The sequence below is a fragment of the Solea solea genome, chromosome 5 (genome assembly GCF_958295425.1).
Source record: "Solea solea chromosome 5, fSolSol10.1, whole genome shotgun sequence".
NCBI lineage: Eukaryota > Metazoa > Chordata > Actinopteri > Pleuronectiformes > Soleidae > Solea > Solea solea.
In genome coordinates, this window is record NC_081138.1 from 23560652 (window position 1) to 23580853 (window position 20202).

The following is a 20202-nucleotide window of genomic DNA, read 5'->3' on the forward strand; positions in this document are numbered from 1 at the left end:
AGCAGTGTCAGCTAATTAGTATTTATGGAACATAGATTTTATTAAATAATTATTTTGTCAAGTGGTGTGTGTCAACTATATTTTCATTTATAGTTTCACAGGGTGGACCAGTGGTGTGTACAGCACCTGCTACCACAAACAATCAAAGGACACATCACAACACAAGGTACATAGACGACACAAAAATAATGCCTTAGATATGCTTCCTTCAAAGATGCATCACCTGTGATGACTTGTGATAAGAACTTCCCCCATGCTGTATGTGTGTATATAAGACACAGAGGTCACTATTCACTTTCATTTTTTTCATTCAGTCATGTGGCTTCAAGTCAGTCTAAGCTGCATGAATATTTGTTAATACTAACATTTGTTTCACTTAAAGTTCTACAAAGTCACTTTACTTAATCTATATTTAATTTTACTTAAATAAAAAACAACTCAAATCCTGTAACAATGTGAAAATGACAAAAATGAAAAAGTAAAAGAAAAGCACAGGAGAGGATAAACAGCTCCCTCATAAACTAAAACAAAAAAATTCAGAAGACAATAAGGAATGCCAGTTTATAAACCAGATGTGTACTGGGAGCCAGTTAAAATACTAATAAGGTACTGTATGTTGCCTGTGTAAGTTCAGCAGCTGTGTGTGATGTCTGAGACAAAGACTCAAACTATAAATGGATAAAACACACAAGTCAAATATCTAAAAATAGATCCCAGTGGATATTTGAGTAAGATAAACAATGGCTTCCTCAGTGGCTTCCTCTGGGAGCTCCTTACTAATGCAGAGAACTAATTAAGGATGGACATTTCAAGTAAAAATTATAATTGACATTCACTGGGAATGTCAACTAAAGAAATTGAGTAGGGAATGGAGGAAAGTGTCATTTACACTTAGCCTTTACACTTTTCAGACTAATTCAGGTTTGTCACTGTAGTTACACTGAAAGTATTATTTTAAAACATTGTGGTCACTCAGAGCTTAACACACCTGACAGAGCCAGACAAGATATTGTGGTGCTCTACACAACTTTTCACATTAGCTCTAGAGTTTGCGCTCAAGGCCACAAAGAATCAAGATTTTTTTTTTCTCATTCTGTTGTGTCTGTGGAAAGCAGTGTGCGCAACCTTTTTGAGCTCGTACAGTTAATGCATGAGGCCCCAGTTCAGGTTGTCTAACATTAAACTTTTGACCGTCTGCAACTGGGCTCTCACCTACTGCTGGGTGCTTTGCTCTACAAAAGCTATGGATGAAGGTTGTAGACTTATGATGAATGGAACAGAGTTGCACACATAACTAACAGCTGTAGTATCTCTGCATGTTTCTTCTATGAGGCTGTAGAGTAGCATATCAGCAAATCTCACATCACTGCACGTTACACTGAGTCACAGTGGGAAACATTTGTGGTATACTGTGCATAATATGAGAACAGCTGCAGCAATAGCATTTTGCATATTAGAAAATCATGCCCGTCCCTAGATCTAATGCATTAGCCCTCACGATTATATTATGTGTGCTGGTGTATGCATGGTTAGAACACAGTTTATTGCTAACTTGTACATTTTGCTTGTCTTTCCATAATTGGCATATTTAAAAACAGAAAGGTCACAGAAAATTTCAAAACTAAAGTTTTCCATTTTTTCATAATTAAACAACATTTGAAGATTTTCCACCTCCATCAGAGAACCTGGTGGCTCACAAAGAACATCTGGGCTTCAGGGCATTTCCCCATCGTATTACCGATATCCTCAGCAACAAAGGTACAGCCCGACATGGTACAAGTATTAACACTATGTAACACAACAAACATATTGATAAATATATATTTAAGGTTTTAAAGTCATTTGGTTTGTTGGTTCATTTTATTTACAAGAAAACATTGCAATATAGCTTTACTTCTATTGTAAAGTTTTTCATACTCGCATTTTCCTCGCATTTTGTATTTGTCATTTTGCCTATTTTTGCTTTGAAAACATCCATCACTAGTACGCATTAAATACTGAGATAGGCTGGGCTAGGAAGAATCTACCCCTTGGACCCTTCATTGTTAAGGAATGGACTAATGTTATTTGTGAGCTGCATTGGGAGGAAACTGACAAACCAAGTTGCAACACTGGGCCACAATCAGCCAAGAAATGCAGTCTCACAAAGAGGCAGCCCCTGAATTGAGACACAACATGTCTTTCTCTCAATTACACCATAAATGCTTATACCTTGGTGAGGGCAGCTACTCTCTGGGCGAGCTCCGCCTCCACCTCAGGCAGAGTCTCCGCCTTGCGAATGGTCTGCTGCAGCTTCTGCTCGGCCAGCTCCAGCTTCTCCTGGAGCTGCCGGTTTCGGTCCTCATTCTACAACAGACAACAAGCAAAACAGTCATTAGCAGACATGTTGAAGATTCATCTGTGCTGCATCACGGCCTTAGGGATTGTGTTCAGTTCCACATGGTGAGGAAAGTGAAGAGAGAGAGAGAGAGAGAATAAAGAGCGAGACAAAGTGAGACAGGGAGAGGGATGAGTCAGGGTGGGGTGGGCAGGAAGTGAGGAAGAGAGCTTTCACGATGACACAAAGACAGACAAAACACACAAGAAAAAAAGAAAAGAGACATCTCCATCTCAGTGAGTACATGTAAAGAGACGAGTCAGTGTCTTGGAGGCTTCCCATTCAGAGCCTGCTGCGCTGCTCTGTGTGTGAATACAGCAGCAATTCATCAGCAGGAGTCTGAGAACTGCAGGCAGTTCCTGCTGGCAGACAACTCTGAGACTGACACACCACATTCGCAAATTCTCATAGTGAATTTTTATGTGTTTTAGTGGGGCCTACTTGTCTGTAAAGGGAATCCTTGTTGGCCACTTCATTCTCCAGCTTGTCATTGAGGTCATGGACAGAAGTGGCCTCCCGCTGAGCTGCCAGGTAGCGCTTTTCCAGGGTGGTGATCCTCTCCTCCATGTCTTCCTTTTGAGCAACTGACTATACTCAAAAACACACACATACATAAGCATTAGTGTGGCCTCTCTCTGACCCAAACACCATGCAACCTTTCCACGTGATGAGATTATATATAATTTTAATACTGTGAAATGAATGTGAATGTGTATTTCTGGACAACACAAGTGCAACTATAAGATAAGCTGTGGTATAGAGGTGCTGTGATTCCTGGAAGAACAGGGTAGTTAATATATATCATAATTTTCTTGTGGATTCTATAGAAATATAGTTTCACAATTCCATGGCTTGTGCTGAGTTGACCTTGGATGGTCACAATGCAGAAAATAAATGGGATTTTTTACTTTCAGAACCTCACAGCTATTGTTTGTTTTATGCATTAAAACACAATACTTGAAAACAATCTCCAAACTTCAGGAGGTCTTTACAAACTGTATCATTACATTACATTGCATGTCATTTAGCAGACGCTTTTATCCCAAGCGACTTACAATAAGTGCATTTCAAATGTATCGTCCTCACCTCTCTCAAATCTCTCTGTAGCCGTGTGTTCATATCTTCAGACTTGATGAGGTCCTTACGGGCCGTGTCCAGGTCCTCCTCCAGCTCATTGATGCGCGATACCATGGCAGCCATTCGCTCTTTCATCTGGCCCAGATCGGCTGACTGACGGTCCACTACATCCTGGAGTTCACCAACCTTACCGAACCTCAACTCATCCTCCTGACTCAGCGAACCATCCGATGACCGCTATGGGTGATAAGACAGAACTTGTGTTCCGATTCCTCAACCACTCAGAGTAAATGATGTCAGAGTTTTATTATTTCAGGCAGAACAATCTGTCAGCAGGAAGCTGGACTGTTGCCAGCCTGCTCACCTTCTGCAGTATTTGCATCTTGCCCGTGCATGTATGCAGGTTGCACAGCACAGTTAAATTGAAGCTTTACCCTGCTTTTGCTGTATCCTCAGCAAATATACGCCATAAAGTAGAATGTTGTAATTCTTATTGTGGCACGGACCCAAAAGCAGAAGTTACATAGAGCCAATGCAGGCGATGCAGACCTGCTCAGGATTTGACAAACTCATTACCCCTTTATGAGTTGATGTACCATCAAAATAACCTGAGACATTACTTGAACATCTAAATCCTATGTTGTGTCACAAACATACACCAATCCCTGCAATCAATCTACAAATTGAGTAGGATTTCAGTTTAACTACCTTGAGTGTACATACAGTACATACTTCTGTTCTACCCCTGTCATTCCCATAGTGCTGTTGATAAGCTGGTGTTGGTGTCGTGTGCCGTTCTTGTGACAGGGATGCTTTTTCATGGCACAACATAAGGGAAATGTACATGTGCCTTAACCAGCATCTACTACAGTGTCTTTACAAGAGTGATCAGTGAAGCCTGGAAACGCTAAAATAAGGTGTCTGTTGCCTCTTAAGCTGAACAAAAGGTGGACATCGTCTCTCATTGGGCTTTTTCACACACCATCATTTCAATCTGCTGAGGGGTGACCTCACCTTGCCATTCGTGCTTGGTGTGTTTTCACAGTTGTGGTTGACCTCGCTGGTTCCATCTGCCAGCCCTCTCTTCAGGCTGCTCTGTTCCCTGAGGTACACCAGCTATAGAAAATATGTTGAGTCAAGTCAGTCACTTGCCTATTATCGCCATCCGAACAGATATGTGGTTAACCACTAAACCAACAGCATTTTACTCGTTTGCTGCTTCTTTTTAATGATTTGTGGTATGCTCTGCTTGTCTCTGTCGTTGGCCTCTAAAAGGACCAGATAATTAAAGGACTGGAGACCAAACCACAGTTTCTTTGTGATTACACTGAAACAGAGCATCACATTTACCAAAGAAACAAACAATTGAGGAAAAAAAACAGCAGCAAAAAGCATTCGTCCCAAATTTGTAGGGCAAGTTCAAGTAACTTTATAACGATTGTGAAAATTCTTCTGTAGGCTTTTGCCTTACAAACTTTAGATTAAAGTGTAGATTTATTTTTTGATTTTTTAAGTCTTTTTTTTTAAGCCTTTCTGTTAAACCACCAAGATCTAAATCCAAATCTAAATGTAGATGTTTGCACAATACACCACAAAAAGTTATAAATACTTCAAATAATAAATGGTGGTAACTGATGTTTACTATATTTTTCATGCTTTCATTTGTTACACACATATTCCTCATTCAAGCTTTCCAGCAATACTGATCATATCAATGTAGCATGAATAACTCCTATGGTTGCTTACTTCTTTATGCGACATTGTGAGCTGCTCCTCTAACATGCTGCATCTTTCCAGGGCAACACGTAGTCTTTCTCTAACCTGGAAAACAGGTTAAAATTAACGTCCAGAAACTGTACAAACAATTCTACCTGAACATTTCTTTGTCTACCAATGTAACGTGTAAAAACATGTTAAGTATTACATTCATTATTTCATTCTTACCTTCTCATCGAGGGCTTTGTGATGTTCAAAAAGTGACTTAAGGGCTTTGAGGACCTCCACTTCGCTGGAGACACCTGCTGGAGACTGAGCCTGCCTCTTCACCACTGTCATCCTCAGACTGCGCTCATGGCGAGACACCAGGCACTCCAGGTGCTCCAAAAGGAGCTAAACATCACATCGACAATTGGAGAAAAACATTAAAGGGGGCAGTTTTGTATGAAGTACTGACACAATAAATGCAGTGTGAGCCCCCTGTATTGTCAACCAGGTTGATTCACTGAAAACATTGTTGATTGAGACATCCATGTCTAAATCTGTTTTTTAGTGAAGGGAGTTAGCAGGTTGTATGCACAGCACAGTCAGTGCACACCATGAGCCAGAGCCTCACACTTCAAGATATCCAATTATTGAATTTTCAACATCGACTTGTATGATCTGTTTTTTTTCTCATCCCAAGGAAAGGGTTCTTTTAGATCCTCAAGATTCTGAGAGCGGCGCTGTTTTAAAGGGGCAGGAGTGATGTTTTTATCGATTCAGTCTGAGATATCAAAGTAATAATGTCTCTAATAAAACAGTGTGAAAAAGTAAAAAAGGTCACAGGCAGAGACATAACACACAAAGAACACACACCCCGACATATGGTCCTGCAGCTCACAGCTGTCTCTTGTGAAATTCATTGTCAATGGTTAAAACATTTTGATGAGTGAGCATTTTGCAACACCCATAACTTGTGACAATGGTTTGGATTAGAGGACAGAAACCGATTTGTCAGCCAGTGTTGTGGCAACCACCTAGACCCAAAACAGAAACATGCAGAAATCTGTCAGGGATTTCTAGAAGAGAAACTTCTTCCTGTCATTGGTGGAGATGTGTGTAGTCTAAGACAAGGTTGCATAAGAAACAATCCTGTGCACATGCTACCAACCCGTGTGTTGTTTCTCTCAGCCTTCAGCTCTGCAATCTCCTCCTCCTTCTCCAGAAGCTGTTCCCGGCACAGGTTCACCTCCTTCGTTAATGCAGCAAACTCCTACAACAGAAGTACAGCAACATGTTTGAGTAATGTCATATAAGATAGAACAGACAGACGACTTTATTAATCCCTTTGGGAGGTTAACAAAATATTGTAATATGTGTGAAGAAGACAATCTCAGCATTTGCTTTACATGCACTTATACCTAAGGGTGATATCTTCCAGTGCTGTGGTGACTGGACCCATAGCAAGATAAAAAAGGGATACATTTACACATATTTAAATAACAAATAACTGAAAATTCCTTTCTCTCCTTGCCCCTCCAGTCAACCACACCTTCAACACTAAGGCTGTGTTTACATCTGAAACAATGGAGGTGGAGACGACAAGCACTTCCTGTCTGACTGTCTTTGTACTCATCTTTGTGCAGTCACATTCTGTCTGATGAAAATAATCTCACACAAGGAGACAAACAGGAGCAAGAGAAAAGACAGACACTGAAGAGAGAGATTCCCTTCTCAAATATCAAAATAAATAGCAGCTTTTTACTCAGTTCTAATCAAGATTTGCTCTAAGAAACATTAAATCTCCCTCCAGCCATCAAGTGCAAGTGTCCATGTGTGCGTGCACGCACACACACCATCTAGGAATTACATGCATGATTGGACCTAAACAATGTGCCATCCTGATTTTTTGCCTTGTAGCACAAGTACCCTGAGTGGTGAGGACTACTTACTATGTTTCAGAGGGTGGGAGGTTTTTGTGTGTGTGCCGATGCCTGTGTGTTCTTTTTATTCACTACCACAACTATTCTCCCTTCCCTTCACTCCAGCCTCAAAGCTTTTCCAGGGACTGGCACAGATTCTGCTCCTCTGAAGGAATTAAAACGGAGTCTGCTATTGGCTACAGCCAAGGTCTCTGCTTTCTGCTGGCCAATGACACACCATCAGAGGCTGGCCCAGTGGTAATTACAGAGTGGCGTAGTTACTACATTCCAGAGCAGATGCTGAGATTGACTAGTATGGCAACCCCAAGATTTCTCGAAGACTTAAGATACCATTTATGAGCCTTTCCCTCTGATCCTTTAATGTTCCTCAAAATGTTCATTTCACACACTAAAATGATGGCATTTGATACAAGGTAGAATCGCAAAAAGGTATCACATGACAGTAGGGCTGCAAATAACGATTATTTTCATAATCAATTTATCTGTTGTATGTTTTCTCATTTAATCATTTGGTTACCAATCATTGCAACAATGATGTTCTTAAAAGTCTTATTTTGTCCACAAAACCAAACCTAAATTCATTATTATACAAATAAATTAGAAAAACACTCAGAGAGAGTCAAACTTATTTGAATTAATTCATTCAAACTTGATTTTTGGAAAAAGAGATGGCCCTATTCAGCAGCAATGCACCAGCAAAGCTATATTATTTTATTATTATTATTATTATTATTATTATTGAGCCCCACTGCACAGTAATACAAATAGAAGCTGTACTATCATTGTATAAAATTGAACAAGATAAAGTTGTGCAACTCTGGTCAGTGCATATTAAAAACATGCCATTACAAATTTTGAAATGGATAGATTAGGCCATTACTTTTTTTATTTGAATGCTATGTGCCTTGCTAGGATGAAACATTACAATTTCACCTGTTTTTTTTTTTGTTTGTTTGCTTCAAACAATTTCAAAATCAATTCATCTGCTGACTGCTGAATGATTTAAAAAAAATCATTATCTTTATTCAACTTAACTTCAACCGGTGAAAGTTTGAATTCTTTCTTGAGAATGTGTGGCTAAAAAATATATGCAGATTAATTTAAGATTGGGGCCCTGCTCCCATTTCTCCCCTGCAACAGAGAAACTGGTACCCGGCTCAGTGTCGAAGAGACATGCTGGTTAGAAATGAGCTGAGCTGCTGTAAGAACAGGGGAGGAGATTAAGTTTGAGAGGGTGGGGGGAGTACATAAATATGTGCGCCAACCTATTAAAGCAACAGCACACATAAACACGGATGAAACACAAAACTTTTAGGGATACAAGTGTCTCCTCTATAGTACCGTGTGCTCAGGTAGGCAGATCAGTTAGTGACAGGCAGGTACAAAAGCCAATCATGTGGTCAGAATGAAATGATTGGCTGTATTTTATATAATATTACGAACACTTAAATGAAGAGGATTTTTGGTAAAACATCTCTCATCCCTGAAATTGAGTGCAGTTCTTAGCAACATCAACAGTGCAACAAGAACTCATCAAGACTCATCAATTATCAGTTGTGCAGAAAGTGACAGTTCAGGTTGTTGGTTACAGGGATGGCTGTATGAGATAAAGGCCCCCTGCAGGAAGAACCAGCATGAGACACAGATACTTGCTCCCGCTGTAAACACAGCTGCCACTGCGGCCACAAGGAAAAGAGATTTAAACCACAACAATGGCTCACCTTATTAAATCTATCTCAGCTTAATCTTAAAAATATGTTCAACACTGTATATGACTGTTGTGACTAGCAACTTCAGTTTGTAAAACATTCATTCTCCCACAACAAAGTCCATTGAGTCCAGGCTTATTCTCATCAGCTGCAAATAAAAAAGTAGCAAATTACTTCCACCGCCTTCAAGTTTGCAAAAGGAATCACAAGCAGGAACACAAAATGTATATGGCAGAAACAACTTGATGTCATTAAATCGAGTTATAGCTGAAGTAGGCAACCTTTTTTTGATCAATAATTGGGGATAGGGGAGCCAGAAATATGTCAGTGGAAAACGCATGAATGAAGCAAAGCATGAGTATAGCCTATGACTACAACTTGTCTGTTCCTCTTTTGCTGCCTCAACAATGTTTGCAACAGTTGTATAACACACCTGGATTTTCAGGACCAGTGCACACAAAAGTGAGCGAGAGAGGGAGGGAGAGAGAGAGAGAGAGAGAGAGAAGGAAAGAAACTGACTAAAGCACATGTGGACCCTAAAACTAGATTGGAAGAATACAAGTATCAGTGAACTATCTACATGGGGACAACTGACAGATAGAGAGTTAGTCCAATTTGGTCAGCACTCTGTATACATTAACCCCAAACAGAGATAAGTAAAAGAGCGAGTAAGCACCATCCAACAGAGAAGCTGCTGACGTGTGAGTAAGCTGCTCTGGAATGTTTGTGCATTCCAGTGGAAGGGTACCTCTCACCAGAACGGAGGAAACAAGAGAGAGAAGTGCTCCCTTCCCCTCCTTAACCTACCTACCTACACCAGCCTGAACAACCAGAGTCTCTGCAACACATACTGTATCATACTTCTGCATCTGCGAAGAGACGCTTGGCATTTCCACATGCGCAAACAAGCCTGTGGTTCCGTTCATCCTTAACGAGGGTCAGCATCAATCTAGTGTTCCACACATGCGTACTCAACCTCATATTCCATTCCAGTAGTGCCAAATTATAAAAATCTTTGCACTTGTCTATCCTCATTTGCTTTGAGGAGTGAGTTGTCCATGTGTGGGTGATGGCGCATTTCCTCATATAACCTCAAGCAAGTTTCCATGGTTTAGGTTTTCTTCGCATATGGCAGAAACAAGTGTGCCACCAACTAGACAGGAAAGTGTTGTGCTACATCCGTAGAAGTATGAGCTGTGCATACGTCCACGCTAGATTTAACAGGAAGAGCACAGATTTGTCCAGCTAATGTCTGCACGGAACAAGAGGGAAATGGTGGATGATGAAATGTACACCACTTATACCCTATGACCAAAAGCACAGAAAGTATGAGCCCGCACATGTATCTAAGTCTGAGCAGGTCTGCATCGCCTGCATTGGCACTATGGCTCTTCCGGTTTCTGGAAGAGCCATAGTGCCTACTACAAAACTCTACGTCACAGCATGACCCCCCCCAAATAAACAATGTTAAGGAGAGTGATATCATAAGAGGCTGGTCAAGGGTGAATATTGGTCCGACTTTCACTCGCTGGTGTGAGCTGAAAGGAACGGAGGGATACGACACAGAGAGTAACCTGGTCCTCTTACCTTTGAACTAGTAAATGTTAATTGTTTGCTTGTCATCTACATTTAGTGTAAGCTCGCTGTGTGTCAGGCCAGGTTATACAAGTCCTCTTGTCAATAAACCAAGTTACTCAAAGAATGTGCATACAATGAGTAACAGGTTACATAAGCTAGGTTTGCAAACAATCTATGCAAACTAAGGCACCACCGTTCTTGCGTTGTTTAATGGATGGATAACTTTTAATTTTGGATCCCCTGAAAAATAAAACAATGCATCATAGTAGTATAAATTGCTAACATAGGCTACTGCACCTAGTCGTAAAATATGTTTGTACATTAGAAATTCTGCTTCAGAGTTCACTGGTATTATTGGCTTGTCAACAAATGCATGCTGTAATGAACAATACTGTTGCTACCCCACTGTCAATTGTGGAGGAGCAAATCCTACATTGTGTTACAATCCACTGGCTTTATGGCCTTCACTGTAATGTGTAACATCAGAGCCCTAGAGTGCAACTACATTTTTTCTTAGGTCACACTGGTGCACCTAACATTTCCAGAGTTTCTCATACATGGATCAATACAAGGTGACAGAAACAGCACTGACCGTCACCCCAATGCGAGTAAAAAACCCAACATATGTTTCCCTTCATTCATCTCCTAGCCCCGCAGCGCACGCTCTCTCTCACGCACACAGATTATGTTCATGGTATTTTTCATTACGAGCGTCTTGGTTTTCAAATTCGGTAGGTAGCATTAGTTTGCTAGCACCCTCTCTATTGGTAAACCCAGACATGACACAGTATCAACTGTGTCTCCCTCGCTGTTTATTATCTAACGAGCGAAGCGCCAACAGAACTTCTCCTCAATACAGAAACATTGGGGTGGGGTGGAGTGGCTCAGTGGTTAAGACCGGTACCCTGTGTGCGAAAGACATCATGGTTGCAAGTTCGACTCCACCCCTGGCTGATTGTACTCAATTCCATTGTAAGTCACTTTGGATAAAAGCGTCTGCTAAATGACATGTAATGTAATGTAAACAAGATACACTTGACATAACTTCGATAAACAGCTAATGCCAATAAGAGAATCAGTGCCCTGAACCAATCGTGGCTAGAATAGCTCCAGCTCCGACAAAACCATGTAACCTATTTTGAAACTCTACAAAAAAATTGACACAGCTTGAAGGTAATTCCTGATATTTAACTTTGTTTTGAACTGAGCAAAGAATTTATTTTGTTCTCCTGTAAAACTTGAAGCTTTGAACCTGTAAGATTTTAGTTAATATATACCTTTTTTTATTTATCTAAAATAATTTGCAGCATGTGCTACACTCGCACAACTTGTCCAAAAGTACACAATATTTAAATCAAAATAACTCTTTCCTATCTTTAAATTTCACTTTAGCATAAAGGGGAACCTTTAAGCTTGACAGAAACATTGATATCATTCAAAGTTTTGGGGGCACCAATGCAAAAGGTCTGGAGCCCTGAACATACTGATCTGAATTTCTCTCAGTTCTCGTCCAGATTTATTTAAATACAAGATGTAGTAAAGTAAAAACAAATTCTGTGTTAACTTGGATGCAGATGAACCAGAACTACAACAGCACTGGGCTGATTAGCAACCGCTTATACATGATTAAAAGGTGGAAACTTGATCCCTTTGTTTTTAAGACCACAGCAGGTAGAGAAACATGAGTCAATAATATAACAGAGAACTACAAGCAGATGGGCAAAGCTGGGATCAAGACTCCCACTGCATAATGCAAACAGCAGGAACAGAAGCCCAGCTATGACACTAATTAGTGTTAATTAATTGCATGCACCGTTGCTCTAAGGTTGAAACTAATATTGTAATAATATGTTACATTATTCCTCTAAAATATGCAGTTTCTATACTTAAAGATAGCCTGCATTAGCTTTCATGGTACTTTTATTTTTACACATGTTAAGTTTGATGCAAAAATGTATGTATGGGATGCAAATCAACTGAGAATGACTGATGATTAATTATTTGTGAAACTAAATCACTAACTCCACTCATTGCTCTCAGTGAGCCATACAGCTCATGAAATCCTGCCAGACTCGAGTACCACTTTGTCCACTGTGCAAGCCAAAGATCTGTGAGAGCCATCAGCCAAAAGTAAAACTGACACTTGGGCTAAAAATGCTGCGAGGACGCAGGCTGGAAAGGTGCTTCATAGGGCACTGATGTTTTTATGATTTTTTTCACGTAATACCCTGACACAACAACAATGTTCCAGCCCAAAACAAGGATCTTTTTGTATTTAGTTGCTGGTAAAATTAGATTAGTACCAGGATTTGTATAATGGTTAAGTAATAACTCAGTTTAAACTGATCATCAAACCAACAATGGAGGGAGACAGAAACATGCACTATAAACACACACTGACTTGAAATAAAACTACAAACTAAGACTATGAACAATCATCGGATAACACCCACTGACTGTTGACTAGTATTTTCACTTTAATTGAAGTCTAAGCGGGGTAATATCAAGGGCCATGACAAATGTACAAATTATTAACAACAAGAACAGAAAACCAACAAAGGGAAATCTGACAACTAGATCATCCCAGTGCCATATTTAAGTTACTCACTTTCATTATTGACTAAACACTATGATGCATGCATTGGACAACTGTTAGGAGTACTCTCTCTATGCTATTGTATATGTCCCTACAAAACAAAAACATAAATAAACATTGTTTATGTTTTCATGAACAAATAACTAATCTTTTAAGCAATTAATTGGTACTTGTTAACTCATGTTTGTATTATTTAACTGACCCGCCGTGGGTTATGCTACCATAACAAACTATGAGGTGAAGGGGGACACGGGAGACGTGCTACGAACTAGGCTGTCAAACACGTGTATTTTTCTGTCTGAATGTGAATGTTTCTGTCTCACGTGTTGTGAGAGTGCTGCAATGCCTTTAGGAGCTGTGTGTGTATGCAAAAGTGCAAGTTGGTGCCAGACGGTGAACAGGCAGGTTTAACATTGGCCGAGACCGAGATGACACTAATGTGAAATGTTCTATGCTTGTTGGAAGAAATAAATGCCCAGACTCCTCCTGATCAAGCTGGTTATCTATGTACTTAGTAAAGTAAAAGTGTCAGCTCAAAGCAGCCACAACTTCTGTCCTGGAGGAAATGTCTGTGATTTCTGACTTCGATCTATAAGCTAAGCAGGAAAGCAAACACAAGCAAAAGTCTTGTTGACTAATATCAGTGTCAGTTTTCATGAAACATAACCAGACTTTTGAACGTTTAACTTTCTCTTTGTGAAGCTCCTGCTGCCTCTGAGCGTGCGTGTGTGTGACAGGCAGCTAGCCCCACCCCCTGCAGACAGAACAGCAAAAATCCATCATCCACAAACTGATTGTGTCCAATACGATTAATTAACATCATAATTAACATCAATGCTTAATTACACTTCGGTATTTCAAAATGTTGCCCCGCAGCTATGTGTATTACTGGGTTCCAGTGACCATCCCTAAGTGTTAAGTAGCAAAAAAAAGCAATCCAAAGCTCAGACAACATTTTGATAAGAGGGCCCAGTGCCTCCATTACCCACTTTACATAAAACCCTGGCTTTCATGTGACATTATTCACAACAGAGCTTTTTTTGCAGCTGACAAATGTTAATCATCTCACCATATTCATCAGTCATTGAACTCTGCAGCTGTGTCATGGAGAAAATGAAGGAAGAGCTCTCTCACTCACCTGTGGCAAGGCAGTATTGAGTTGTCTCTGCAGCGAATCTCTTTCGTGGCTCACTTCGTGCAGTTTGCCCTGTGTTAAGCCCAGATTTTCCTGAGTCTCCCTAAGAGTCTCAAGAAGACGATCACGCTCCTCCAGCATGGACACCATCAGTGACTCAAAGTGACCCTCCGAGTCTGACTGAAGTGGGGAGCCCGAGCCTCGGTGACCACTGCCGCCTCCCCCACCGGGCCCTTCAGCCTCACTGATGGTGGGCATCACCTCGCACATCATCTACAAGGGCCAAGTGAAAAAGCAAGAGAAGAAACTGTCAGCAAGTGGACTGAGGAAGAATAATCGAGGGCGAGAGTAAAGATATACTTCTCTTTAACAGTATGAACGACATTTTTTACTCCTCACTTGTTTGCTCAATTTAAGACCACCAATAAAGTAACAACAATAGAGAGAAAGTAAGAGCAGGGATTTCTTTTAAGAAAACAATGTGATGTTAACAGCTTTTCATTCACAGCTGATCATGGAGTAGCAACCGATGTGAGTGAATTGATTTAACAGCATCATTTCCAACAGCCTTTGCTTCTGCAAGATAAAACATATGGAGGATGAAAAATTACAGGTCTATAAATAAATGATTAAATAAATAAAAGTTTAAATTAGTTTAATAAGTTTGTTTAAATAAATACAGAAATAACTCAAATAATTGTATTTGTTTATTTATTCATCCATTTATTTCTCTATTTATGTATTTATTCAGCTGCCTGTTTGGATTTATTAGTTTCCACATTCTTTCATTTCTGTATCATGTGCTAATGAGGGTCTGGAACTCAGTCTAAAGCACGATTGGTTACAGGTGTGTGATGATCAAGTTCCACTTCTAGGCTGTAGATCTGGGTTAATCGTTGCATGACTATTATACTAGATATGTTGACAATTTTTACAAAGAAAATTCAGAAACTTAAATGAAGTCAGCATCAGTCTGCTGGAGTGATTTCTTTCATATGTAAGGCATTGTTTTCTCTGTTAGACAATAAAGCCTGCACACACTAAAAAAATACTACTGTAAAGCAGAAGAAATACTGTTCAGTGCATAAGACCACATCTTTGACATTGAAATAATCAGTCATGGTATCATAGCCTTATTTCCATAGCAAGCTACAAGACTGTATGTTACTTAGAGATTGAAGTGAGTTACAATGAGTCTTGACTACTGAACCACAGTTAGTGAAGCCATATTCTCTCCTATTCTATTCTATTCTATTCTGCCGATGAAGTCTGACTAGACTATTTGTTTAAAGACAAGGTTGGGCCTGCTGCTGTGGCTATGTTGTCCCAGGCATAATTGAGGTTGTTTTTTTGTTTATTTAATATTTCTGAGCCACAGCCTTTTCTGAATAGCAGCCACAATTTAGTTACCAGACAACACAGAAACAGTGGTTATCAATCACATAAGACGATGACACACAGCTGCAACAGATTCCTAAGAACTTGTCAGTTTTCCATGAAAAGTGACACCCTCTGCAAAACTCTGCACCCAATTATCAAAATATTACTCAGCAGAACAACATTAACACATTAATTACTTGTACATGTGGCCAATAGCACCTGGGGTCACTGTGCAATGAGTTATGAGACTAATGTGACCGGCACAGTGTGAATACATACGTATACGAGAATTACATGGCACTTGTGCACTTTTATGTTCAACTGTACAAACCCAGATCTACAGTCTTAGCTGAGCACTGGCTTTTCTCTGCCAGGCAGAAGTAGTGGAACTGAATCATCAAGCTGCAACCAATTCTGCTTTAGACTAAGACCCTCCTACCACATTAGCATACGACACAGAAATAAATAAATGAAATGATTATTGGGGACCAAACATTAAAGTGACTGTATTTATTTGTTCACCTATTTATTTATAGATTTGTAATTTTTAGTCCTTTATAAAAACACTGCCCCAGTTTTCAATCAAAAACAGAGTGAGCAGCATTTCCAAATTTCTCTGTTTTAAATGCTCCATTCCAAACCCAGCTTCAAATCCAGGGTAGTGTGGATGCAGCATTTCCCATTCATTTTGTTGATAACATTCATTATATAGTTCTCATAACACACCATAAGACTTCACTTTACTTGTTGCTGTTTTGCTTTTACAATGACTGTGTTTCTGTAACATGGTCTTGGGTCTGGTTCCCACTGGATGCGTCACTGGATGTGCCATGGCTGCATTTTCATTTTGGCACCCATATTAACAAATGAGTGTTCACACTTCACTTGTGAGAGGCGCATCTATCTTTGAGCTCAGGCATCTTGCCTATTTTTCATGCGTGATGTGCGCAGTTCCCAGAAAAAATAAACAGAGAGACAATGTGTTGGTAATGATATTGACATCCTACCAGCATGTTTACATAAAACTGACACCTCTCACTGTAGTTTGAGCATCTAGACAGAAGGTAGACCTAGCACAGCCATGACGCACATGCGTCATATCCAGTGTAAACCAGGCCTTCAACTGACATCATAGTTCTTAATAGGTGAGTCTATTACCCATCTAACCTAACCCCAGCTGATTCTCAGCACAGGGGGCAGACCAAGCAGCAAAGTCACTTGTATATAAGACACAATGTACAAGTACCTCATACAACCCCCTCTTCTAAAACACAACCCTATCTGTTTAACTTCCATTGGTACTGTTTGGTGAAGGCTTTGATCAATCACAGGGAACTTAAAAAGCTCTGTTGTGTGAAGCATCTATAAAGAGTGCAGGAAGGACAGGGGAATTAGAGCCACACCAAGGGGCTTAGGTCCTGTAGACAGACTGTCAGACAAAGAGCTGGGAATCATGTGAGCAGGATTTAAAATACCCACAAGGAGCAACAATTTACAAATTGAACACAGAAGATGATCACAGTGGAATAAAACCCCATTTATCTTATTTAATTGTCCATAGAAATCAGTTCAGAGTACTACCATCAACTGCTGCATCTTCCCCACACTGTGTTCAAGAGCTGGACTGGATGAAATTTTGAATGTAAGTTCAGGGCATTATATCCTACAGACAAACTGAGCCTGATTTAACAAGAGGAAAATACAAAACAAACACTCCATATCCAGGTCAAGCCACTGAGGCTGACAATATTTATGAGGGGGAGGGGTCACTTTGCATCCAGGAGAAAAAACAAATGGTGGGCCCAGTGTTGCTGAGCATGGACAGGACCCACTTCACCAAGGTGACAGTCCAAGACCTATAAGCTGGGGAATTCTTACACACAAACTTCAAAGACAAAAATGAGTAGGCATCACAAAAGTGTGTTTACTCTGAGATGTAAAAAAAATAAAATAAAGTATTACCTCTACCAAGGAGGTTAAGTAAACGGCATCACTCAAAATGTAAAGGAAGGACTTTGATTATGACCCAAGAAAGAAATGATGATTCGGTTTCAGTGGTGATCCAAATGTATTTATAACCATGGCAGAATGTTTGACACCGGAGAGCAATAACATCTGTATTTGATTCATTCATTTTCTACCGCTTCATCCTCCACATCAGTGTCACCGTGGGGCGATTGAAGAAGTGTTCAATTTGAACCACACATCAATGCGTTTAAGGCTATTGATCACTTTTTAGCACTCATTTCCAACAAGAGTGTGTAGTTTTCATGTGCTCACCTTGAAGGACTTGCGTTATTCCTGTTGTCTTGACGAGCCACGTTATATTGTGATGCTGTGTAAACGTCAACAAAGGTGATCCCACCTTCTCAAGCTTCACAAACACTCAGAGTCATTCAGATGATATAGGCTGGATTCCATTCAGAGGCTGTGAGAATGGTCTCTACAGTAAAAAAAAAAAAAAAAAAAGGATGATAATTTCCTCAAGGCCTTAGAGCGAAACCCACGTAAAGTGAGCAGGGGGCAGTATTCCAACTATGGCCGGCTAACTCAACGTTAGCAAGCTAGCACGGCGTAAGCTGGTGATTCGATGTCTGCATACTCAGATTTGAAAGTGATGTGTTTATCTTATCTCATCAAAACAGCCACTCATCCTCGAAAATAGAAGTTCAACTGGCCGAAATAAAAAAACAGGCAGCCATGTAGCGAAACAGTACGATGACGTGGAAATAGTTAGAGCCTGGCTAACGTTAGCTAATTTGAAGCAGAGTTATTTGGCTTGAAATCAGTTTGAAGGTTAGCTACTAGCCAGCTAGGTAGCTAAAGCTTGCTAGTTTAATGCTCCAACTTAGGTCAGATAACGTCAGGTAGTTATCTCGGGATATGCTCCATTGTGTATAAAAGTAGACTGCATGGCAAAAGTACATCCCTGGTGTGTATCCTACATTATTTTCAACACTAGTGACGATTATTTAAAGCCCTGAAACAAACTGGACGGTAGACTTCTGCCGAAATGATTAATCTCTCGACTAACGTTAGCGCCTCGGCTAACGTTAGCTTCCCGTCGATTCGATGAAGTCGCGTCACCACATCACGGCTCGAAAACTTCCAGCCAACACGGGACTTTAGCTACGTTTTGTTTCCGTTTGGAAACTCCAGTCCCAAGTAAGATGTTATATTCCTTCGTTTCCTTCCCAGGTGCCGGTGTTTTTAGCTATGTTCCACCCTAAATGTTCGTCCGTCCAGTTCTTCCCCGTTGCCAGTGCCTGCCTGCCAGCCCGGCAGTCGGGAAAACCAATGGTGGGCTCTGCAACGCTATCGCCTCTCATTAGCCCGGAGTCCACGGCAAGGGAGCTCGTCCTAGGTCGGCAATAGGAGGAGAAGGAGGAGGGGGAGGACGACTCTCGTAAAGATCACTGTACCCTTTGAGGAGAAAAAAAGTTTTGTTATTGTTTTTAAACAAACTGCATGTTTTAAATGACAACTAATTGCTTTGTACATTTGTTTGTTTTATTGTTGTTTTAATACAAGCACATATTACACAAAACCCACGACAGTTCAATAACATAATTGTACACGTTACCGAAACAAGACATATACAACAAAAAGGTTTTGCAGGATCCATTCAATACACATATTATTCACAAAATAGTTATACGATACGTTTATCAATTTTATTCTTTTAATATGGAAATGTACGGTGGCCCGGAAAAAGTTTCATACTGCAAATAATAAAGATCACTACTGACTCGTCTCTTATTTGTTAGTAAAACATATACATACACACATATCTGTCACAGTTTTACCGCATATGGATGTCTGTATCAGGGCCAAACAAAAAACAAGATTGCAGTGTGACTGAAAATGAAACTCTACCTTTGGATTTAAATTCGAAAGTCCACATCATATGTAATATCATCCCATTACACACCATTATGCTTTATGATGACCAGAGGTCAGATGTCTTTATCAGAGATAACTGTGCAAACACTGAACCACGTTACTGAGAGACCTGCATTCAATTGTTGCTGATTAATTTACGATAAGAAAAAAACAAAACAATATACACTGTTAAAGGTCCCACGGTGGAGAGAGTACTTGCTCCATCTTGTGGTGCATTAACGCAATACATCTTTTTAGGATTTACTGTATAATAAAAATGTGGTATTTTACCAGGGTTACAGGTAATTAAACAAAACAAATAAAAATACACGTTAGAACATTATTATAATCTTCAGCGGGGAGTTTACAGAAAACAACTATTTTTCACGTTATTACATGATAATTATAGTGTTCAAATGTGATAATTATATTGCATAAACGTGATCATTAATTAAATGTTGAAAGAACTGTGGGCTGTTTGTGTTGTCCATATGGAAGACAATGTACACGTTTGTACAATATAATGATCACATTTATACAATATAATGATACTGTTTATGCAATATAATTAACGCTATTATCACACAACGTTATTAAGCTTCCGTACACACCACAGTGGAGGAAAAAAAGAAAGTAAACAAACAAGTGAGGATTAGCTGTGCTGCATGTATGTGTACAGGATTTAAGATTGTTATTATCTCGAGTAGTTTGGAAACACATAGCGCAACTGTATATTTTGCATCGGCCAGTTTCAGTGAATCAAGGGAAATTATCTGGGCTGAGCTAGAACTGATTCTTGACTGGGTTTGTGAAAATAGATGTGTTAT

The 20202-nt window shown here is 39.9% G+C and overlaps 1 protein-coding gene across 11 annotated transcripts in view; it reads right to left on the minus strand.

Annotated features, from left to right (window-relative positions):
• ppfia1 (PTPRF interacting protein alpha 1) overlaps positions 1-18908 on the minus strand; it is a 39207-nt gene extending 20299 nt beyond the window's left edge. For 4 of the 11 annotated variants that reach the window (XM_058629837.1, XM_058629839.1, XM_058629834.1 and 1 more), the window contains exons 1-9: positions 17774-18908; positions 14117-14386; positions 6324-6425; positions 5399-5563; positions 5201-5275; positions 4469-4570; positions 3464-3691; positions 2819-2965; positions 2212-2346 (exon numbers count right to left, since the gene is read on the minus strand). In XM_058629837.1, the coding sequence (XP_058485820.1) occupies positions 2212-2346; positions 2819-2965; positions 3464-3691; positions 4469-4570; positions 5201-5275; positions 5399-5563; positions 6324-6425; positions 14117-14386 (1224 nt within the window). In that variant the 5' untranslated portion in view covers positions 17774-18908. The remainder of the gene's footprint in view (positions 1-2211; positions 2347-2818; positions 2966-3463; positions 3692-4468; positions 4571-5200; positions 5276-5398; positions 5564-6323; positions 6426-14116; positions 14387-17773) is intronic. The other 7 variants (XM_058629840.1, XM_058629842.1, XM_058629838.1 and 4 more) reach the window with 4 other exon arrangements.
• Between the last annotated feature and the right edge of the window lie 1294 nt (positions 18909-20202).